The sequence below is a fragment of the Molossus molossus genome, unplaced genomic scaffold, assembly GCF_014108415.1.
Source record: "Molossus molossus isolate mMolMol1 unplaced genomic scaffold, mMolMol1.p scaffold_m16_p_3, whole genome shotgun sequence".
Lineage (NCBI taxonomy): Eukaryota > Metazoa > Chordata > Mammalia > Chiroptera > Molossidae > Molossus > Molossus molossus.
The window spans coordinates 123493279-123511372 of record NW_023425366.1 but is presented as its reverse complement, the minus strand read 5'-3'; the positions used below and the strand labels follow the sequence as shown (position 1 = coordinate 123511372).

General features: G+C 44.9%; 1 protein-coding gene and 1 pseudogene across 1 annotated transcript in view; one reads left to right on the top strand and one right to left on the bottom strand.

Moving 5' to 3' along the window:
• LOC118642295 (acyl-coenzyme A synthetase ACSM1, mitochondrial-like) overlaps nucleotides 1-18094 on the top strand; it is a 53673-nt gene that overhangs the window by 9474 nt on the left and 26105 nt on the right. Inside the window, exons 3-6 of the mRNA XM_036279984.1 lie at nucleotides 2792-2999; nucleotides 7477-7617; nucleotides 10611-10770; nucleotides 11933-12012. Coding sequence (XP_036135877.1) covers nucleotides 2792-2999; nucleotides 7477-7617; nucleotides 10611-10770; nucleotides 11933-12012 — 589 coding nt within the window. The remainder of the gene's footprint in view (nucleotides 1-2791; nucleotides 3000-7476; nucleotides 7618-10610; nucleotides 10771-11932; nucleotides 12013-18094) is intronic.
• Nucleotides 4911-5640, bottom strand: LOC118641511 (annotated as a pseudogene).

Here is an 18094-nt window from a genome sequence, read left to right as displayed (position 1 = left end):
CATTTGACCCAGTGATCCCACTTCTAGGAATATACCTGAAAAAGCCTGAAACACCAATCAGAAAGAATATATGTACCCCCATGTTCGTAGCAGCACTATTTACAATAGCAAAGATCTGGAAACAGCCCAAATATCTGTCAGTTGATGAATGGATAAAAAAGCGGTGGTACAGCCCTGGCCAGTTTGGCTCAGCAGTTAGAGGGTTGGCCTGCGGTCTACAGAGACCCAGGTTCGGTTCCCGCTAAGGGCATGTACTTCGGCTACAGTTTGTCCCCGGCCCTGGTCAGGTCGTGCGAGTGGCGGCCACTCGATGTGTCCCTTTCACGTCGATGTTTCCCTCTCTCTCCCTCCCACTCTATCTGAACAAAATATCGAAAAATGTCCTCCGGTGAGGATAAAAAAATTAAAAAAAGCGGTGATACATATACACAATGGAGTACTATGCAGCTGTAAGAAAGAAAGATTTCTTATCCTTTTAGACGACATGGAGGGACCTGAAAGTATTATCCTAAGTGAAACAAGCCAAACAGAGAAAGAAAAGTATCATATAATCTCACTTATTTGTGGAATATAATGAACATAACAGTCTGAGGAACACGGTAGACCCAGAGACGTGGAAGTAGGGTACAGACTGACAACCTGCAGAAGAAGGAGTGGTGGGGGGAGGGAAGAGATAAACCATTGAACTTATATGCATGTACGCATAACCGATGGACATGGGCAACAAAGCTGGGGACAGGGCAGGGGGGATGGGGAGGAGGGTGTCGGTGGGGAAAAAAGGAGAAACATCTGTAACAAAAATAAATTAAGAAAAAGAAAAAATTATATTAAAAAAAATAGTCTAAAAGCAATTACCAAGGTTGGGTGCTGTATTAGTCACGGTTCTTCAGATAAATCAATAGGACATGAAAAAAAAGAATCAGCTGCAGACATTGTAACACCCATAATTACCATATAAATACCCATAAACACTGGATCCCTGACATTTCCTCCATACCACTACAATAGACTTATCACACAAGAAGTCTGCAGTGATACAGTATAGTTACCTGATATTCATCCCTAGTCAAAATTCCTCAATTGCCTTAATAATGTACTTGAGAGCCATTTCTTTCTTTAAGTTCAAAATCCAACTGCATTTACTTCTCATGTCTTCTCAGTCTCCTTTAACCTAGAATGGTTCTCTAGTCTTTTCTGCATGACAATGACATTTGTCTGAGCCAGTTGCTTTGCAGGAGATCCATACAAATTTGTATTTCTGACTCTTGCTTCATGATTATATTCATGTTAAACATTTTTAGCAGGAATGCTGGGAGGACGATGTTGTGTCTTTTTCGGTGCATCACCTTAGGAGGTAGAGGTAGTTGTTCTGTTCTTCCATCAGCGATACTGCTTCACCTCCTTACCACCATCTTGGTAAAGGCTCCTCTTCCCTTCCTAATTAGTAAGTAGTCTGTGGTGTAATGCTTATGAGACTGAGTGAATATCCTGTCTTTCTCCCTATGGTTGGAATATCCATTCATGATTCTTGACTGACTTGAATATTATTATGGTGGTTTTATATGCAGATTTTCTTTTTATATCACCCCCTCTACTTTTATTAGTTAACATTCCTCTGCAGAGATTTCCCTTTTAATTGCCTATCTATCTCTATCTATCTATCTATCTATCTATCTATCTATCCATCCATCCATCCAATTTAGAATCTGTATGGGACTCTTGGCTTTTTAAAAAATCATTTCAGTTGAATCAGATGTTCACACAACAGTCTGTCCATGCTCTTGCATATATATTCTCTCTCTTGCTTTCATAAAATAGTTGACTAATCCATCAAGGTCATGTGGAATCAAAAGTTAACAGCAACAGCAGAGGGAGCATGAAGAAGCCATGTCATCTATAGAGCTAGGAGATAGCCCATGAGAAACCCAAGACATGAGCTGAGCCCTCTGGGATAAGCACAGTTAAAGAGGAGTAGAAGCAAGAAGGGACATAGCACATGCAAAGCTTGGCATCAGGAGTGGCCTATGTGAAGAATAGCCACTTGAAATAGAGAATCGAGGTGTGGGAGAGAAAGGTGGAGAGTGGGTAGCGTCTTCAATGTCAGAATGGGGAGTGTGGTGTTTTCCTGGAGAGAGGGCACAGGTGTTAGTGAAGAAGAAAAATGTGAAAGGGTGAAGTAAATGCTCTGTGGAACTTAAACAAATAATAATATGGAAGATTCAAGGCAAGGCATCTGGTGGAGAGGTTAGAATCCAATTGGTACACACAAAGACTTGAACTAATTGTTGGTGACAGAAGATGGAAGGAATGGTAGAAAAGTTCAAGGAATGATGTGGTTAAATTTGGATATGAGGAATGAAGGAAAGAGATGGGGTGCACAGTGACATGGGGGCTGTTGGAGAAGAAAGTGGGAGGAGGAAAATGGGGCAGGGATGCAGCTCCTCCTGATGCCAGAGACTCTGTCCTACGTGCATCTGTATTCCCAGATCCCATGTAAACTTGTGCAAAGTAGGATCCACCTGTCTACTGACTGCATCCATCTAGAGCAGAAAAGTTTAGGGCAAGCGTTTCAAATTTTAATGTGCATGGGAATCACTTAAAGGTCTTGTTAAAAGGCAGGTTCTGATTCAGTACCTGGGGTGGGGCACAGGATTTCATCTCCTAGGTGGTGCTGACGCTGCTGGTCTTTGCATAGCAAGAGGTTAGGGGACTTCTGTGCAGATAAGCCAGGCTTGAAGCCCATGGCTGTGAAAGAGAAAAGTGAAATAAATTGTTTATTTCTCATCCCCAGGGATTATCTTCATTCCAGGGACGACCCAGATGAAGGTCAAGGACATTCTCTACCGACTGCAGGTGTCTAATGCCAAGAGCATTGTGACCACAGATGCCCTTGCGTCAGAGGTGGACTCTGTGGCTTCTAACTGTCCTGCTCTGAAAATCAAACTCCTGGTGTCTGATCATAGCCGTAAAGGGTGGATGGACTTCCGATCTCTGATCAAGTGAGTTTCCGGTCTGATAGCTGTGCTCTCTGAGGAATGGTGGGAGAAGGCCTTCCACTCCCAAACACTGGTGGACAACAGCTGGTGGTAGGAAGCTCACCAGGTCTGACTCCAAAAAACTCTTCTCAACTATGTCACTGACGTGCTGTGTGACCCTGGGCTAGCTCCTTCCCCTCTCTTAGCCAAAGGTGCTTTTCTGTAATAAACAGACTTGCACTTCTATGCTTCTCGCACTAAAATTTGATCACCCCTGGGACTATGAAAAGGAGATGAGTAGAGTTAGAGGATTATTGCATTTCAACCTTCTTGTAGGTGGAGAATCTAAAATATTATTCATATAGCTCTGGCCGGTTTGGCTCAGCAGTGGACCAGAGAGTCCCGGGTTCGGTTCCCGCTAGGGGCACGTACAAAAAAAATATATATATATATGAATAAGTTGAATGAGAGATTAAAAATCAATGTTTGGCCCTGGCCAGTTTGGCTCAATGGTTAGAGTGTCAGCCTGAGGACTGAAGGGTCATAGGTTTGATTTCCGGTCAAAGGCACATACCTGGGTTGCAGGCTTCATCCCAGGGCCCAGTCGGGGTCATTTGGGAGGCAACCATTTGATGTGTCTCTCTCACATCAGTGTTTCTCTCTATCTCCATCCCTCCCTTCCACTCTCTCTAAAAATCAATGGAAAAAAATGTCCTCAGGTGAGGAGGGAGGGAGGAAGGAAGGAAGGAAGGAAGGAAGGAAGGAAGGAAGGAAGGGAGGGAGGGAGGGAGGGAGGGAGGGAGGGAGGGAGGGAGATCTTTAAGGTGAAACTTGAGGCTGGAAGATAAATTGAGGCTGTGGCTGGCAGGGAATTTGGGGAGCAAACATCTCCCCAGGGCTGGGTGCCATTAGGGACACCTTGCAGGAAAAGTTAGGGAAATGTTGAAAGGTAAGAAAGACCCTTTCCACCTCCAAGACTTGAATTCTGTAAGCTTTCAGGCAGCTTTTCCCCTGTGGATGTAAGAAACATCCGAACCTGTGGGAAAATTGTGTAAGAGTTTATTTGAGCCAAACAGACAACATTGCTGGGGAGCAAGATCTCAGATGCTTCAGAGAATAACACTTTGAAGCTTCTTTTATGCATTTGAAATTAAGGAGGGAACATAAGAAAGATTACAGGAAGGTGGGAGAAAACCAATGGGGATCCAATTACAGGATAGTTAAGATTATGTGCTCTCTTGAGGGTTAATACCCCTTTAAAAATTTTTTCTTTATTGATTTTAGAGAGAGATGAAGAGAGAGAGGGAGAGAGCGATAGAAACATCAATCAGCTGCCTCCTGCACACCCCCCCCCCCACTGGGGATCGGGCCCACAACCTGGGCATGTGCCCTGACCAGGAATTGAACCAGTGACCTCTTGGTGCATGGGTCGATGTTCAACCACTGAGTCACACCAGCTGGGCTTAATACCCCTTTCAAGGGGTATTACTTTTCATATTTCAAGGGGTGTTAACCTAGATGTACAAGAATAATAAGGCTGACTTAAAACCTTTTATTGAGTCCTGGCCAGTTTGGCTCAGCGGTTGAGCGTCGGCCTGCGGACCAGAGAGTCCCGGGCTCGGTTCCCGCTCAGGGCACGTACCACAAAAAAAACAAAACAAAACAAAAAACAACCTTTTATTGAACAAGTGACATGCCTGGGCCTGACTACCCATTGTGACCTGCCCAGTCAGGAACTTATGATCAGACCAACCTGTGCGGTTAGTTCCATCGAACCCCTTTTCCCATCCACAATGCACACCATGCTGTGTTTATTCTCTCTCTCTCTCTTTAAACATTTTATTGAGGTAACATTGGTTTATAACACTATTTAAGTTCACTGGGTTAGTTTCCTTGAAGTAACGCTTCCAGTTATTGTTGGTTTCTGTTTTGCACTTATGAACATTTTAATGAACTGCCCTCCATGTGGCTTTGAGCTACCAGGACTCAGGCCCTGCCCACACCCTTAATCTTCTCTTTAGCTCTTCTGCTGAAGAATTTGGCCTTCACAGTGACAGGCTGCTTGGGGAGCTCTCCCGTCCCCAGGACGTTGTAGTAGCCCGATGGCACCATGTCAGGGACAGGAGCCGCTCCAGGCTGGTTTTGAGCAGCGTTGACCTGTGTCCACTCACTGACCAAGGTCCATGGCTTATCAAGGTTGAGAGTTGGGCCCTGGCCGGTTTGGTTCAGCGGTTAGAACATCCGCCTGCGGTCCAGAGAGATCCGGGTTCGGTTCCCGCTAAGGGCATGTACCTCGGTTGCAGTTTGTCCCCGGCCCTGGTTGGTCGTGCAGGTGGCAGCCACTCGATGTGTCCCTTTCACATTGATGTTTCCCTCTCTCTCTCTTCCTCTCTCTCCCTCCCACTCTATCTGTGCAAAAAATGGAAAAATGTCCTCGGGTGAGGATTAAAAAAAAAGGTTGAGAGTTGGGCAGAAGTTCTGGTTCCTCTTTCAGTGATAATCCTCATGCCAACTTTCCCAAAGTGCCCTGGGTGATATTTGTCCAAGTAGGCCCTGTGATGATGCAAGCCACCAGCACTACCTCGGCCTCCCGGGTGCTTCCTAGCCTTGCTGATGCGGCTGAGGCCGTGGCTCACGTGCCCATCTTCCTCAGTCTGGATGGCATGTCGGTGGCCGAGATGCAAGAGCAAACTTTCTGGTTTGTTTTTTTTTTGTGTGTGTTTTTTTTCTTTATTGATTTTTAGAGAGAGATGAAGGGAGAGGGGGAGAGAGTTAGAAACATTGATAAGAGAGAATATCAACTGGCAGCCTCTTGCTTGTCCCCAATGGGGATCAAGCCCACAACCTGGGCATGTGTCCTGACCGGGAATCGAACCAGCGACCTCTTGGTGCATGGGTCAACGCTCAACCACTGAGCCACACCGACCAGGCAGCAACCTTTCTGCTTTTATTTTATTATTATTATTTTTTAAGAATGTTTATTGTGTGTGGGGTTTTCTTGTTTGTTTGTTCTTTTATCCTCACCCGAGGACATTTTTCGATATTTTGTTCAGATAGAGTGGGAGGGAGAGAAAGGAAGAGAGAGAGAGAAACATCGATGTGAAAGGGACACATTGAGTGGCTGCCACCCACACGATCCAACCAGGGCCGGGGACAAACTGCAACTGAGGTACATGCCCTTAGCGGGAACCGAACCCGGGTCTCTCCAGACTGCAAGCCCATGCTCTAACCGCTGAGCCAAACCAGCCAGGGCAACCTTTCTGTTTTTAAAGTAAAAAGTTACTTCAACCCCAAAAGGCAAGCACTACAGCAAAGTCACGTGTTACGCTAGATTAGAAGGTTGGAGAGTTAGTGCTCTCCCTCCAGGGAGCACGGGCCTTTCCCTCCCCCTCTCTTCCCCCAGGCGCTTATCTTTGCCCTTCTCTCTCCTAAGCTCCAAGGGCCATTCTTCTGCCGCTAACTTGTTTCCTGAGTCCACGCAGCCCACCTGGCTCATTTCTACTACCTCTGTAACTTTCTAAACTCCCCAATCTTGGTGGTAAGGAGTAGGGGAGAGAAAGCCCTGGAGAGTGAGAGTGAAACAAATATATGTGCTTATCTGCCCTGGTGTAAGTTTGAGGCCAGCAGATAAAATCTGCAGTTTCCTCATTTGGCCTGGATTCTTGGAAACTTCTAGATTCAGAGTCTCTTGGACCTGCGGTGATTGGACGCGTGAACTTCCTGTGTTGTGCAAATAAACTGCAGGTCATTCCCATGCTGGAGGGAACACTGGTTCTTGCTGAGAAATGGTACCATCCTGACTCTGGGCAATTTAAGAGTTAGCCTGTGTGAAAAACAAGCTTAGCAGTGTGATTAAGAGCACAGTCTATGGATCAGACTGGGTTGGAATCCTGCCTCTGCCACTTGCTGGCTGTATGTCTTCAGGCAAGTAATCTAACCTCTCTGGGCTTCAGTTTCCTCATCCACAAAGTGAGCATGACAAGTGGGCATACTTACTTCTTAGGATTGTTCTGAAGATTGAATGATTTCTTATTTGCAAATCATTTAGAGCATTTTCTGAAACAGTAAGTTCTATTTCATGTTTGTTAAATAAAAAAATAATCCACTGTTTCCCCCATTTTTTAAATGAAGAAATGTCAGTCCTCTTATCCATAAACTTTGTTTGATACCTCAGACCCTGAGAACCAGCTTTCCCTCCAGTGTTGCAGATCCCAGTTTTCTGCCCTGGCCGGTAGCTCAGTTGGTTAGAGCATCATCCCAATACGCTAAGGTTTCAGGTTCAATCCCTGGTCAGGGCACATACGAGAATCAACCAATGAATGCATAACTAAGTGGAAAAACAAATCAATGTTTCTCTCTCTAAAATCAACACAAACAAACAAACAAACAAACAAACAAACCAGTTTTCTGTCCCTGAGCCTCATGTTGTTTCTTTTGCTGACCTGGAGGATGGGAGCCAGGAGACATAACTTCTCTCCTTTTCTATTGAATCCCTTTACAGGTCAGCATCTCCAGAACACACCTGTATTAAGTCCAAGACCAAGGACCCAATGGTCATTTACTTTACCAGTGGGACCACCAGCCTCCCCAAGATGGCAAAACACAACCATGGATTTGCCTTTCGATTCTCCTTGCCTTCAAGGTAGGAAAGAGGACACCAACTTAGGGGCTGGGTCACAATCTGGGGCAAGGTGTGTGTGTGTGTGTGTGTGTGTGTGTGTGTGTGTGCTGGGAAAGGTGCTCTAAGTAGAACCCAGTCCATCCTGCTTCTCCCTTCTGCTCCCTTTGGTTCAGACCGCTAAGGGTCACGAGGCAGAGGCCTGGCCTCCTCAGTGTTTGAAGCCTCCCAAGGACAACGGGGGTCCTGCCTGAGCACCTTCAGGGTGTGGAGGAAACGTGGGTGGAGGTAGCAGGTATTCTGTAAACTACACTGACAAGCCATTGTGTCTTTGTCACTGGTTTCAGGGTTTGGTGGGAGGAGGACAGAATGCTGTAGCAATGTGACCAGAGGTGACAGGTCCTCTTTTCTCCTTCACTATGAGCAAGTCATACTTGGAGTTTCCCAATCATGAGCCGTTAAGAGAAGTTATACTTGGAATCAAGCTACTACCTTGAACCTAAAATAAATATTGTAGAGGCTGAAGCCATAGCCTTGGGTTAATTCTTTAATCAACATTAAACCAAATCTCTTCTTCCTCCTTCCTCCTCCACCCTCCTCCTCCCTCAACTAGCAATATTCAGACCAGATCAAGATCTATATATTTTCTACCTTATTAATGAGACCATGGGCCAGAAAAGGTGTCTTCTGGACACTGGGTATCGTGCTAACAATAGCACTTGATCAGCAAGACCTTGAAGGAATGGGGGCAGAAAGCAGGGGAGGCTTTTCTGTGTGGTCAGAGTAATACAAGCAAAAGCACAAAGATAAAAAGTAGCATTCCCACTCTAGCTGGTTTGGTTCAGCTGTGAGAGCATCGGCACTCAGACCAAAGAGTGCCGGTCCATGGCGCATACCTGGGTTTTGGGTTCGATTCCTGGCCCACTCAGGATCATATGGGAGGCAACCAATCAGTGTCTCTCTCTCACATCAGTGTTTCTCTCTTTGTCATTCTTGCTCTCTCTCCCTTCCTTTCACTCTATCTAAAAAAATATTCAATGGAAAAATATCCTCAGGTGAGGATTATAAAAAAATAGTAGCATTCATAGAACTATAGAGATTTGAGAAGAGCTGCTGCTCAGGGTGTCAGGTGAGGACACACTGGAGGAGCTGAGAGAGTGAGCCGGGCCCAGATCATACAGGGTTGTATGGGCTATGGCGCACAGATTGGAGCTTATTGGGAAAACAATGGGGAGGTACTGAAAAGTTTTAACAAGGGAGAGACCTAATCAAATTTGTATTTTGAAAAGATCAGTGGCTGCAGGATGGAGATGGGTTGGGAAAAGGATAGATTTAGAAAAACCAATTAGAGAGTCTTAGAATAATTTAGGTGCCAGATGGTAGTGGCTTGGACAAGATGCAGGGGATATGAAGGAAGTGTTGTAACCCGGGAGAGTCATCCTCACTCAGACACCAAATAATTTTGAATATTAGGAGCTTTATTACCTGCGCAGGGACTGCAGCCAACCTACACAGAGGAGAACTGCAGCCCCGAGCTCAGGGGGAGGGTTGCTTATATAGGGCAGAGGTTACTCAAGAGTTTGGCAGAGCAAGCAAGCTACGTGTACAGAAGCAGATATCAGCCGTTAGTAACTGCACAAGTTGTTTATTTTATATTTCTTAACATTTACTAGACCCCAGCCTTGAATGCCTCATTGTCCTGTCTGGCATCTCCTGATTAGTTAAGCTCATGGTCATGGCTGATGCATACCTTCCTCTTCAAGAATTTTTGCAGCCCTGGCTGGTTTGGCTCAGCGGTTAGAGCGTTGGCCTGCAGTCTTGAGAGACCTGGGTTCAGTTCCCGCTAAGGACGCGTACCTCGGTTGCAGTTTGTCCCCGGCCCTGGTCGGTTGTGCGGGTGGCAGCCACTCGATGTGTTCCTTTCACATCGATGTTTCTCTCTCTCTCTCTGTTCCTCTCTCTCCCTCCCACTCTACCTGAACAAAAAATGGAAAAATGTCCTCTGGTGAGGATAAAAAAATAAAAAAATAAAAAAGAATTTTTGCAAAAACAACTCGGGTTCAAGGAATGCATACCTTCCTCTTCAAGGACTTTTGCAAAAACAACTCGGGTTCAAGGAACCCAGGAGAGGTTCCTTCTTCTAGCAGATGGAGAATTACTGGGTTATAACAGAAGTTAACAAGTGTGAGATTTTAGGAGATAGAACGAGTGTGCTGCCTAGATGTGGGAGATAGGAGAGGGCAGGGAGTCACGGTGGACTCCCAGGTTTCAGGCTTGGGCAGTAATGACATTCACTGAAATACAGAGAACACTGGAGAAGAATCAGTCCGGGGAGGTAGGAGAGACTAGGGTGCTCTGGGTTTGGCGTGCCTGAGACATCCCAGAAGAGATATTCAGTGGGTGGTTGGGTCTGAAGCTCAGAACGGAGGTCCCCAGAGCTAGTGCTTTCCTGTGGGTGTGCCACAGTCCTAGGAGAGATGGGCTGAGGGAGTGTGAATGGCTCTCCCTCCCCCGCCCTCCCTACTAGTAGAAAAGCCCTTCCAAGCTATAGCCTGCTCATGGAGAGCTGACTTTTCTCAAGGAGTTAAGCACACAGAGGTCGCTTGGAAGCAGTAAGAGTAGAGTAGAGAAGTGCTTCAGACAACTGAGTCGCCTCTCGATTCGAGTTTTCTTCTCTCCATCTACCAGCTGTTACTGTCATGTTTTGATGCTGTTCTCAGAAAGGCCCATCCCTTATTTTTCCCGACTGTCAGCATTGCTCAAGACTATAGCAGTAACAGACTCAAATCCGGAAACAGACTTCATCCCAGTATTCCCAGCCTTAAGGATCGTTATGACTGAACCAGTTGAAGTGGCATGTGACCAGGAAATATGATTTGATGTGCCTCTGGACCTGGGGTGGGAGGGAGTCTGGAGCCCCACACAAACCACAGGAACTGAGAGTGAGATCCACATCCCAGCCCTTGATTATACCCTCCCATGGTTACAATGCTGAGTCTGCTGTATTTTGGAGTTAGCAGGAAATTCCTGCAGCTGAAGGCGGCTGATGTCCTCTGGTGCCTGTCAGATCCAGGCTGGATTATGGCTGCCATAGGGTCCCTGTTTACACCATGGACAGCAGGATCTACAGTCTTCATCCATCATCTGCCCCAGTTTGACCCTAAGGTCATAATACAGGTAAGAGGACTAACCTTTTTGTATCAACACACTCCCAAAAGAAACTCCTGTTTCAAGCTCAAAAGCTGGACCTTGCTGACAAATAATTTATATAATGAAGAAGCCCATTAGTATATTATAAACCGGGTTCTGGGTTTCTCAAAATGTGAGGTGCCGAATTAGTCATTGTATCAGAATCATCCGGAATATACATTTTGAGAAATTAAAGCAACCAGAGCAGGTTCAGGTCTCCTGGCTCCTCCAGGGCCAGGTAGCTGGTGTGTGTGTTTGAAAACAGAACCCTTGGCCCAGCTGCTGTGGCTCAGTGGTTGAGCATCGACACATGCACCAAGAGGTCGCCAGTTCGATTCCGGGTCAGGACACATGCCCAGGTTGTGGGCCAAATCCCCAGTGGGGGGCATGCAGGAGGCAGCCAATTGATGTTCTCACTCATTGATTCTCTCTCTCTCTAAAGTCAATAAAGAAAAATAAAGAAAAAAAAATTTGTAAAAACAGAATCCGTGGAATATGAAGGCTCTAGTTTCTTTTCACACATTTAGCATTTATTAGCAGTCTACTTACCTCTCTGAGCCTCAGTCTCCCCTGTAAGATAAGAGTTTTAATAGTTACTGCCTCATAAAATCGTTGGGAATATTGAGATGATGCAGGCAAAGAGTGTCGAGTGCTTAGGCCTGAGGCCTGCACCTAAAAACACTCAGTAATCGGTAGCAGTTGCTATTATTGTCATGTGTACACCATGGTGACAACTGAAGTCGCCTGCATAACCCCCGCAGATTACTTCCCTGCACCTGAAAATGCTGTTCCTTTGTCCACTCCCCACACCTTTGCTTTCCTTCAGCAGACCTGCCTCTCCACCTCTCAGAGGCCCAGCCCCTCCCCACACTGCTGTGGGTCCTGTTCGCCTCCAGGCCCTTCTACTGGAGGCCCCTCTGCTCATCTCTAACGCATTACACCTTTTCTTCTGTATTATCAGTCTCTCACTGTTCATCAGCTCTACTCCCTCAGTCCATAAGCACATCATATTCAATATCCATATACTGGAAGAAGTAACAATGAATAAATGGGCTGTCCTGGAGAGCTGATCAGAATTAAAATGCTAATAATTGACCAATATTTGTTATCTTAGCTATAAAAATAAATCTTTTCTTTCCTCACTTTGTAGACATTCTTCAAATACCCTATCACCCAATACCTTGCTGCGCCCTCCGTATTTCGAATGATTCTGCAGGAGAATTTTACCAGGTATGGTAGAAGTGGCTTGTTGTGAAAACAGTCTTTGGATAGAGTTTTCGGGAGTCTGTGGTATTGTTGTCAGTGGGCAACAGGCTCTTTCGAGGATCCATGAGTGGGAGACTGTGATGTGGCAATGTCGTTTGTCTGTGATGTAATATCAAAAGAGTTCTCCTGGCTCCCCAGTGGCCCATCTCTCTCTGTCCTGCCATGGAAAAGTCAGTCTTGTCTTCAACGAGGCCAACGCAAAGGTCAATGCCCAGAGTTCCTGCTCCATAATCCTTTGGGCCGGCACAGTCTTCCGTGGGCCCCAGGTGGCCACTAGACCTGTATGGTCTTGTGCTCCCAGGTGCAAAAGAATAAGAACCAATAGGGCCAGTGCGTCTGCAGCAAGAAAGAAAAAGAGCTTTGTTCTCATGAGGTTTTAACCAGGAACTTTTTCAAAACAATCAATTAACTTCCCAAGATTTCAGGGGCTTGCATTGGGGGTTCCATGATCTTTTTCCCAGGTTAGACTGACAGGCCTTTATGGTCCAGCACCTCCCCTCAGTCCCCTCCCACACACACAATCAGGAACGGGATAGGGAAATTCCCGATATATATATAGGGCTGCAGGCAGGACCCGAGGGAGGGTGAGTGTGTGAGAGAGTGAGCGAGTGTGTGAGAGTGAGCGAGTGTGTGAGAGAGTGTGAGTGGACGTGAAGGTGAAGGTGGACGACCAAACCCGAGCAGTGCAGAGCCCGGAGCAGAAGGTTGCTGTGCTGTGGTCAGAGCAGCCGGCTACCGCAGTGAGCGGCCCTTCTGGGGCTTCCCCCTGCCCCGCGGGGAGGTCCCACCATTTTGGAAGATCCCGGGTCTTCCCTGGGAGGAGGCAGTGGGAGCGGCTAGGGCCCAGCAACCTGAGCCCAGCAGCACACCTGGCACCATCGGACCCATGGACACTCTGTGTCAACACAGACTGGTGCACAGTAGTGGAGCTACCAAGGTGCCCTTCTCGGAAGCCACAGACAGCCCAGAGCCCAGCACCATCCCCCATAGTAGCAGTCCGATCAGAGTCCAGATATACCCTCAGCACCAGAGGCTGGGGAGCAGAATCCATCCCCAGGCAACAGAAGCACAGACCAGCAACTGAGACCCATCCCCCAAAACTACAGCAAAAGCTGAGCAGGAGTTGAGCCCCAGCGGGCAGCAGCACTCCACAGCCCCCAGCAGTGGGACCCGGGGCTCCACAGAGGCCTGTGCTGTCCAGTAGCTCACAAGAGCGGTGGGAGGCCGGAACCTGAGAGGGACTGGTGAGATCCAGCTGCCGGTCTGCGGGAACTGCAGGATGCAGGGGCACCAGTAAGGCCTGTGAGACCCAGCTGTGCACAAGATAGGCATGGAGGATGTGAAAAATGGAGGCGGAGTGAATAGAAACTACTCAGACAATCTCCCAGGACCAAATGGGAATTACAACTAAAATAAAGACAAATCCTCGGAAAAAACAACAACTGAAAAGCAGCAGGACAGGACCGTATAACCAGGGACATTGGTAGGATTTGCGGAGGTGCGAGAGGGAGCCCAAGGGCAGCAGCAGTCTTAGCTGTGAGCAGCGCCCTTGGGGAATAAAGACCAAGCCCACTCCACAGTGTAGGGAGCCAGAACAGAGCATTAAAATAGCCACAGCCACACACCTGGGGGCTACGCAGAGGGAGGGCAGACTGGGCTGGAACTCTGTGAGGACACCCAGGATTTGGAGGGCACTCACAGTTTTTGCTGAGTTGCGGCCACAAAGGACGGTGGCCAGTGTGCTCCTTCCCAGAGCTGTGGGGAAAAGCAGCAGCACCCCCTGCCCCCTCAGAGATTCAGCCTTTCCCAGGTGAGGCAAAGAAATAAAAATCGAGGCTCATTAACAACCAGCATCTATCCCACCCTCTGGAAATCCTCTTATGCAGAACACCAGGGTTACATTCCAAGGCACTGAGTAACTGAGACTACTAGCCACCAGGAAAAAGCTAGAGGATAACTGAACCTTTCCTTGGCTAGCAAATCTACCCAGGAAAGTAAAACTTGACAGTGGTGTTTAGCATGGGCTCACCCACGCTCATCCAAATCCAGTAGAGGGAGCCACAAACAGCAGAACACCAACACCCACAGGGAAAATTTGGCAGGCTCCAAAACCCACTGAGATAGTCAAAATGGTGAAACAAAGAAACAAATCCCAAAATTAAAGAACAAGAGAACTCTATCGAAGAGGAGATAAATGAAATGCAGCTAAGCAAATTATCAGAGATAGAGTTCAGAGCCATTATCTTGAGGAAGCTCAACAGCATGAGTAAGGACATCAGCACCATGAGTAAACATATAGAAACATTGAAAACCGACCAAGTGGAAATGAAGAATGGCATAGCAGAAGTTAAGAACACATTGAAAGGACTAACCACCAGAGTAGAGGAAGCTGAACACCAGATCAGTGAATTAGAAGATAGGGTAGAAAAAAATCAACCAATCAGAAAACCAAAAGGAAAAACAGGAAGATAGCTTAAGAGAACTTGGGAAAACTGGAAACATAATAACATTCGCATCATAGGAGTCCCCGAAGAGGAAGAAAATGGGCAAGGGTTAGAGAATATATTTGAAGAAATAATGACAGAAAACTTTCCTAACTTGGTGAAGGAAGAAGGCATTCAACTTCAAGAAGCATAAAGAGCCCCAAGTAAGAAACCCTAACAGACCCACTCCAAGACACATAGTAATTAAAATGCCAAAAATTAAAGACAGAGAGAGAATCCTAAAGGCAGCAAGAGATAAGCAACAGGTTACCTACAAAGGAAACCCCATAAGACTCTCAGCTGACTTCTCAACAGAAATACTACAGGCCAGAAAGGAGTGGCATGAAGTAATCAAGGTCATGAAAAACAAGGATCTCAATCCAAGACTACTCTACCCAGCAAGGCTGTCATTAAAAATAGAAGGTCAAATAAAGAGCTTTCCAGACAAAAAAAAGGCTAAGGGAATATATTAACACCAAACCAGCACTGCAAGAAATGTTAAAAGGACTGCTGTAACTAATAGAAGAAACAGGAGGAAAAATAGAACCACACTAAACAAAACTGGCAATAAATAAGTACATATAAATTATCACCTTAAATATGAATGGTTTGAATGCTCCGATAAAACGACACAGAGTAGCTGACTGGATAAGAAAGCATGACTCACATATATGTTGTTTAGACAGAAGACTCACATAGGTTGAAAGTGAAGGGATGGGAAAAAATCTTTCAAGCAAACGGAAAGCAAAAAAAAGCTGGGGTAGCAATACTCATATCTGATAAAGTAGATTTCAAAATGAAGGCCATAACTAGAGACAATATTATAACTACATAATATTGAAAAGATCTATCCAACAGGAAGACATAGCCTTGATAAACATATATGCACCCAATATAGGAGCACCAACCTATATTAAAAATCTTTTGGAGGACTTCAAAGGAGAAATCAACAGCAATACAATCATAGCAGGGGACTTCAACACCCCACTGACATCACTGGATAGATCTTTTAGACAAAAAATTAACAAGGAAATGCAGACTCTAAATGAAGCGCTAGATCAAATGCATTTAATAGATATCTACAGAGAATTACACCCCAAAACTGCAGAATTCACATTCTTCTCAAGTGCACAAAGGACATTCTCAAAAATAGATCACATGTCAGGACAGAAACTAAGTCTCTACTAGTTCAAGAAGATATCAAGCATCTTCTCAGATGACAATGGCATGCAACTAGAAATCAATTGCAACAAGAATGTGCAAAGACATTTGAAAACATGGAGGCTAAATAGCATGTTATTGAACAATGAATTGGTTACCACGGAGAGCAAGGAAGAAATTAAAAACTTCCTGGAAACCAATGAAAATGAACACACAACAACACAAAATCTATGGGATGCAGCGAAAGCAGTTCTGAGAGGGAAGTTCATAGCACTACAGGCCTATCTCAAGAAGCAAGAACAATCTCTAATAGACTATCTAACTTTACAACTTAAACAACTAGAAAGCAAACAAAAAGAAAACTCCAGAGCAAGTAGAAGGAAGGAAATAGTAAAGATCAGAGCAGAAATAAATGACATGGAGACCAAAAAACAATTCAAAGGATCAATGAAACAAAAAGCTGGTTCTTTGAAAAGATAAACAAAATTGATGGACCATTAGCTAGACTCACCAAGAAACAAAGAGAGAGAACCCAAAGACACAAAATCAGAAATGAAAGAAGAGAAATAGTAACTGACACCACAGAAATACAAAGGATTGTGAACAGAATTATACGGCAACAAATTCGACAATCTAAGCAAAATGGACAAATTTCTAGAAACACATAGTCTCCCAAAACTGAACCGAGAAGAGATAGAAAACTTGAACAGACCAATAACAACAGAAGAAATTCCAGATGTAATCAAGACTCTCCCAGCAAACAAAAGCCCAGGCCCGAACAGCTTCAAGGGGGAATGCTACCGAACATTCAAAGAAAAACTAATACCCATTCTCCTCAAACTATTTCAAAAAATTCAAGAAGAAGGAAGACTTCCAAACTCGTTTTATGAGGCCAGCATAATTCTAATTCCAAAGCTGAAAAAAGACACTACAAACAAATAAAACTACAAACCAATATCCCTGATGAACATAGATGCCAAAATCCTGAACAAAATACTAGCAAATCGAATCCAGCAATACATCAAAAAAATTATTCACCATAACAAAGTGGAATTAATCCCAGGGATGCAAGGCTAGTACAATATTTGCAAATCAATAATGTGATACACCACATAAACAAAATGAAAGATAAAAATCATTTGATCATATCAATAGACGCTGAAAAAGCATTTGACAAAATCCAGCACCCATTTCTGATAAAAACGCTCAGCAATCTGGGAATAGAGGGATCATATGTCAACATAATAAAGGCCATATGTGAAAGACCTATAGACAACGTCATACTCAATGGGGAAAAATTAAAAGCATTTCCCTTAAGAACAGGAACAAGGCAAGGATGCCCACTTTTGCCACTCTTATTTAACATAGTATTGGAAGTCATAGCTACAGCAATCAGACAGGAAGAAAAAATAAAAGGGGTCCAAATGGGAAAGGAGGAAGTTAAGCTGTCACTACTCGCAGATGACACAATATTATACGTAGGAACCAGATTGGGGGAGGGAGGGGTGTTAGTCTCCTGGGAGGGACAGTGCTACAGTTTTCTTGAGGTGTGAAGCTGTAGCTTCCTGGTGAAGCAAATGGGCCTCTGCTTCCCAGCTGACCTTGCTCAACAATGTCTCACTCCGCTGTTCTCTTTTAGTAACTAGCTAAGGATGGTCTCAGTCTGACTGCTTTAATTCGTTCTTCGAGGGTAGTGTGTGTGTGTGTGTGTGTGTGTGTGTGTGTGTGTGTGTATGAATTGTTGGTAGTGATAATTATCAGCCAGTTTAATTAGTTTATTAAGCAGGGCTCAGAGATCCAAATGAAGTACTTGGTGAGCCCGCAATATTGTGGGTTTCTTAAACATTTTTTATTGTGAAATAAATAACAAATATACAGAAAAATACATAAGATAAATTTGCAGATTAAGAAATTGTTGAAAATTAAACACCTATGTAACCTTTCATTCAAGTCACAAAAAGGACATTCCCAGCCCCCCAGTGACGTGCTCATACCTTTCCGTCTCCCCTAAAGGAACCCACTATCTTGACCTTTATGGTGTGCATTTCTTTCTTTTGTTTTTGTTTTTCTCTTATTTGTTTATTTTCCCTTGTAGTTTGCCTCCTAAGGAAATATCCTGAAACAAATCAGTCTATTTTACTTGCTTTTGAGCTTTGTAATCATGTATTTTTTCTGTAATATCTGGCTTCTTTTTCCAACGTTGTATTTCTAAGATGTGTCCATGTTGCATCATATTGCTGTATAATATCCCATTTTATGAAAAGTTCACTTTTTTTTTTAAATCCTCACTCGAGGACATTTTTGCATTTATCTTCAGATAGAGTGGGAGGGAGAGAGGGAGGAAGAGAGAGAGAGAGATTGATGTGAAAGAGATACATAGAGTGGCTGCCACCTACAGGACC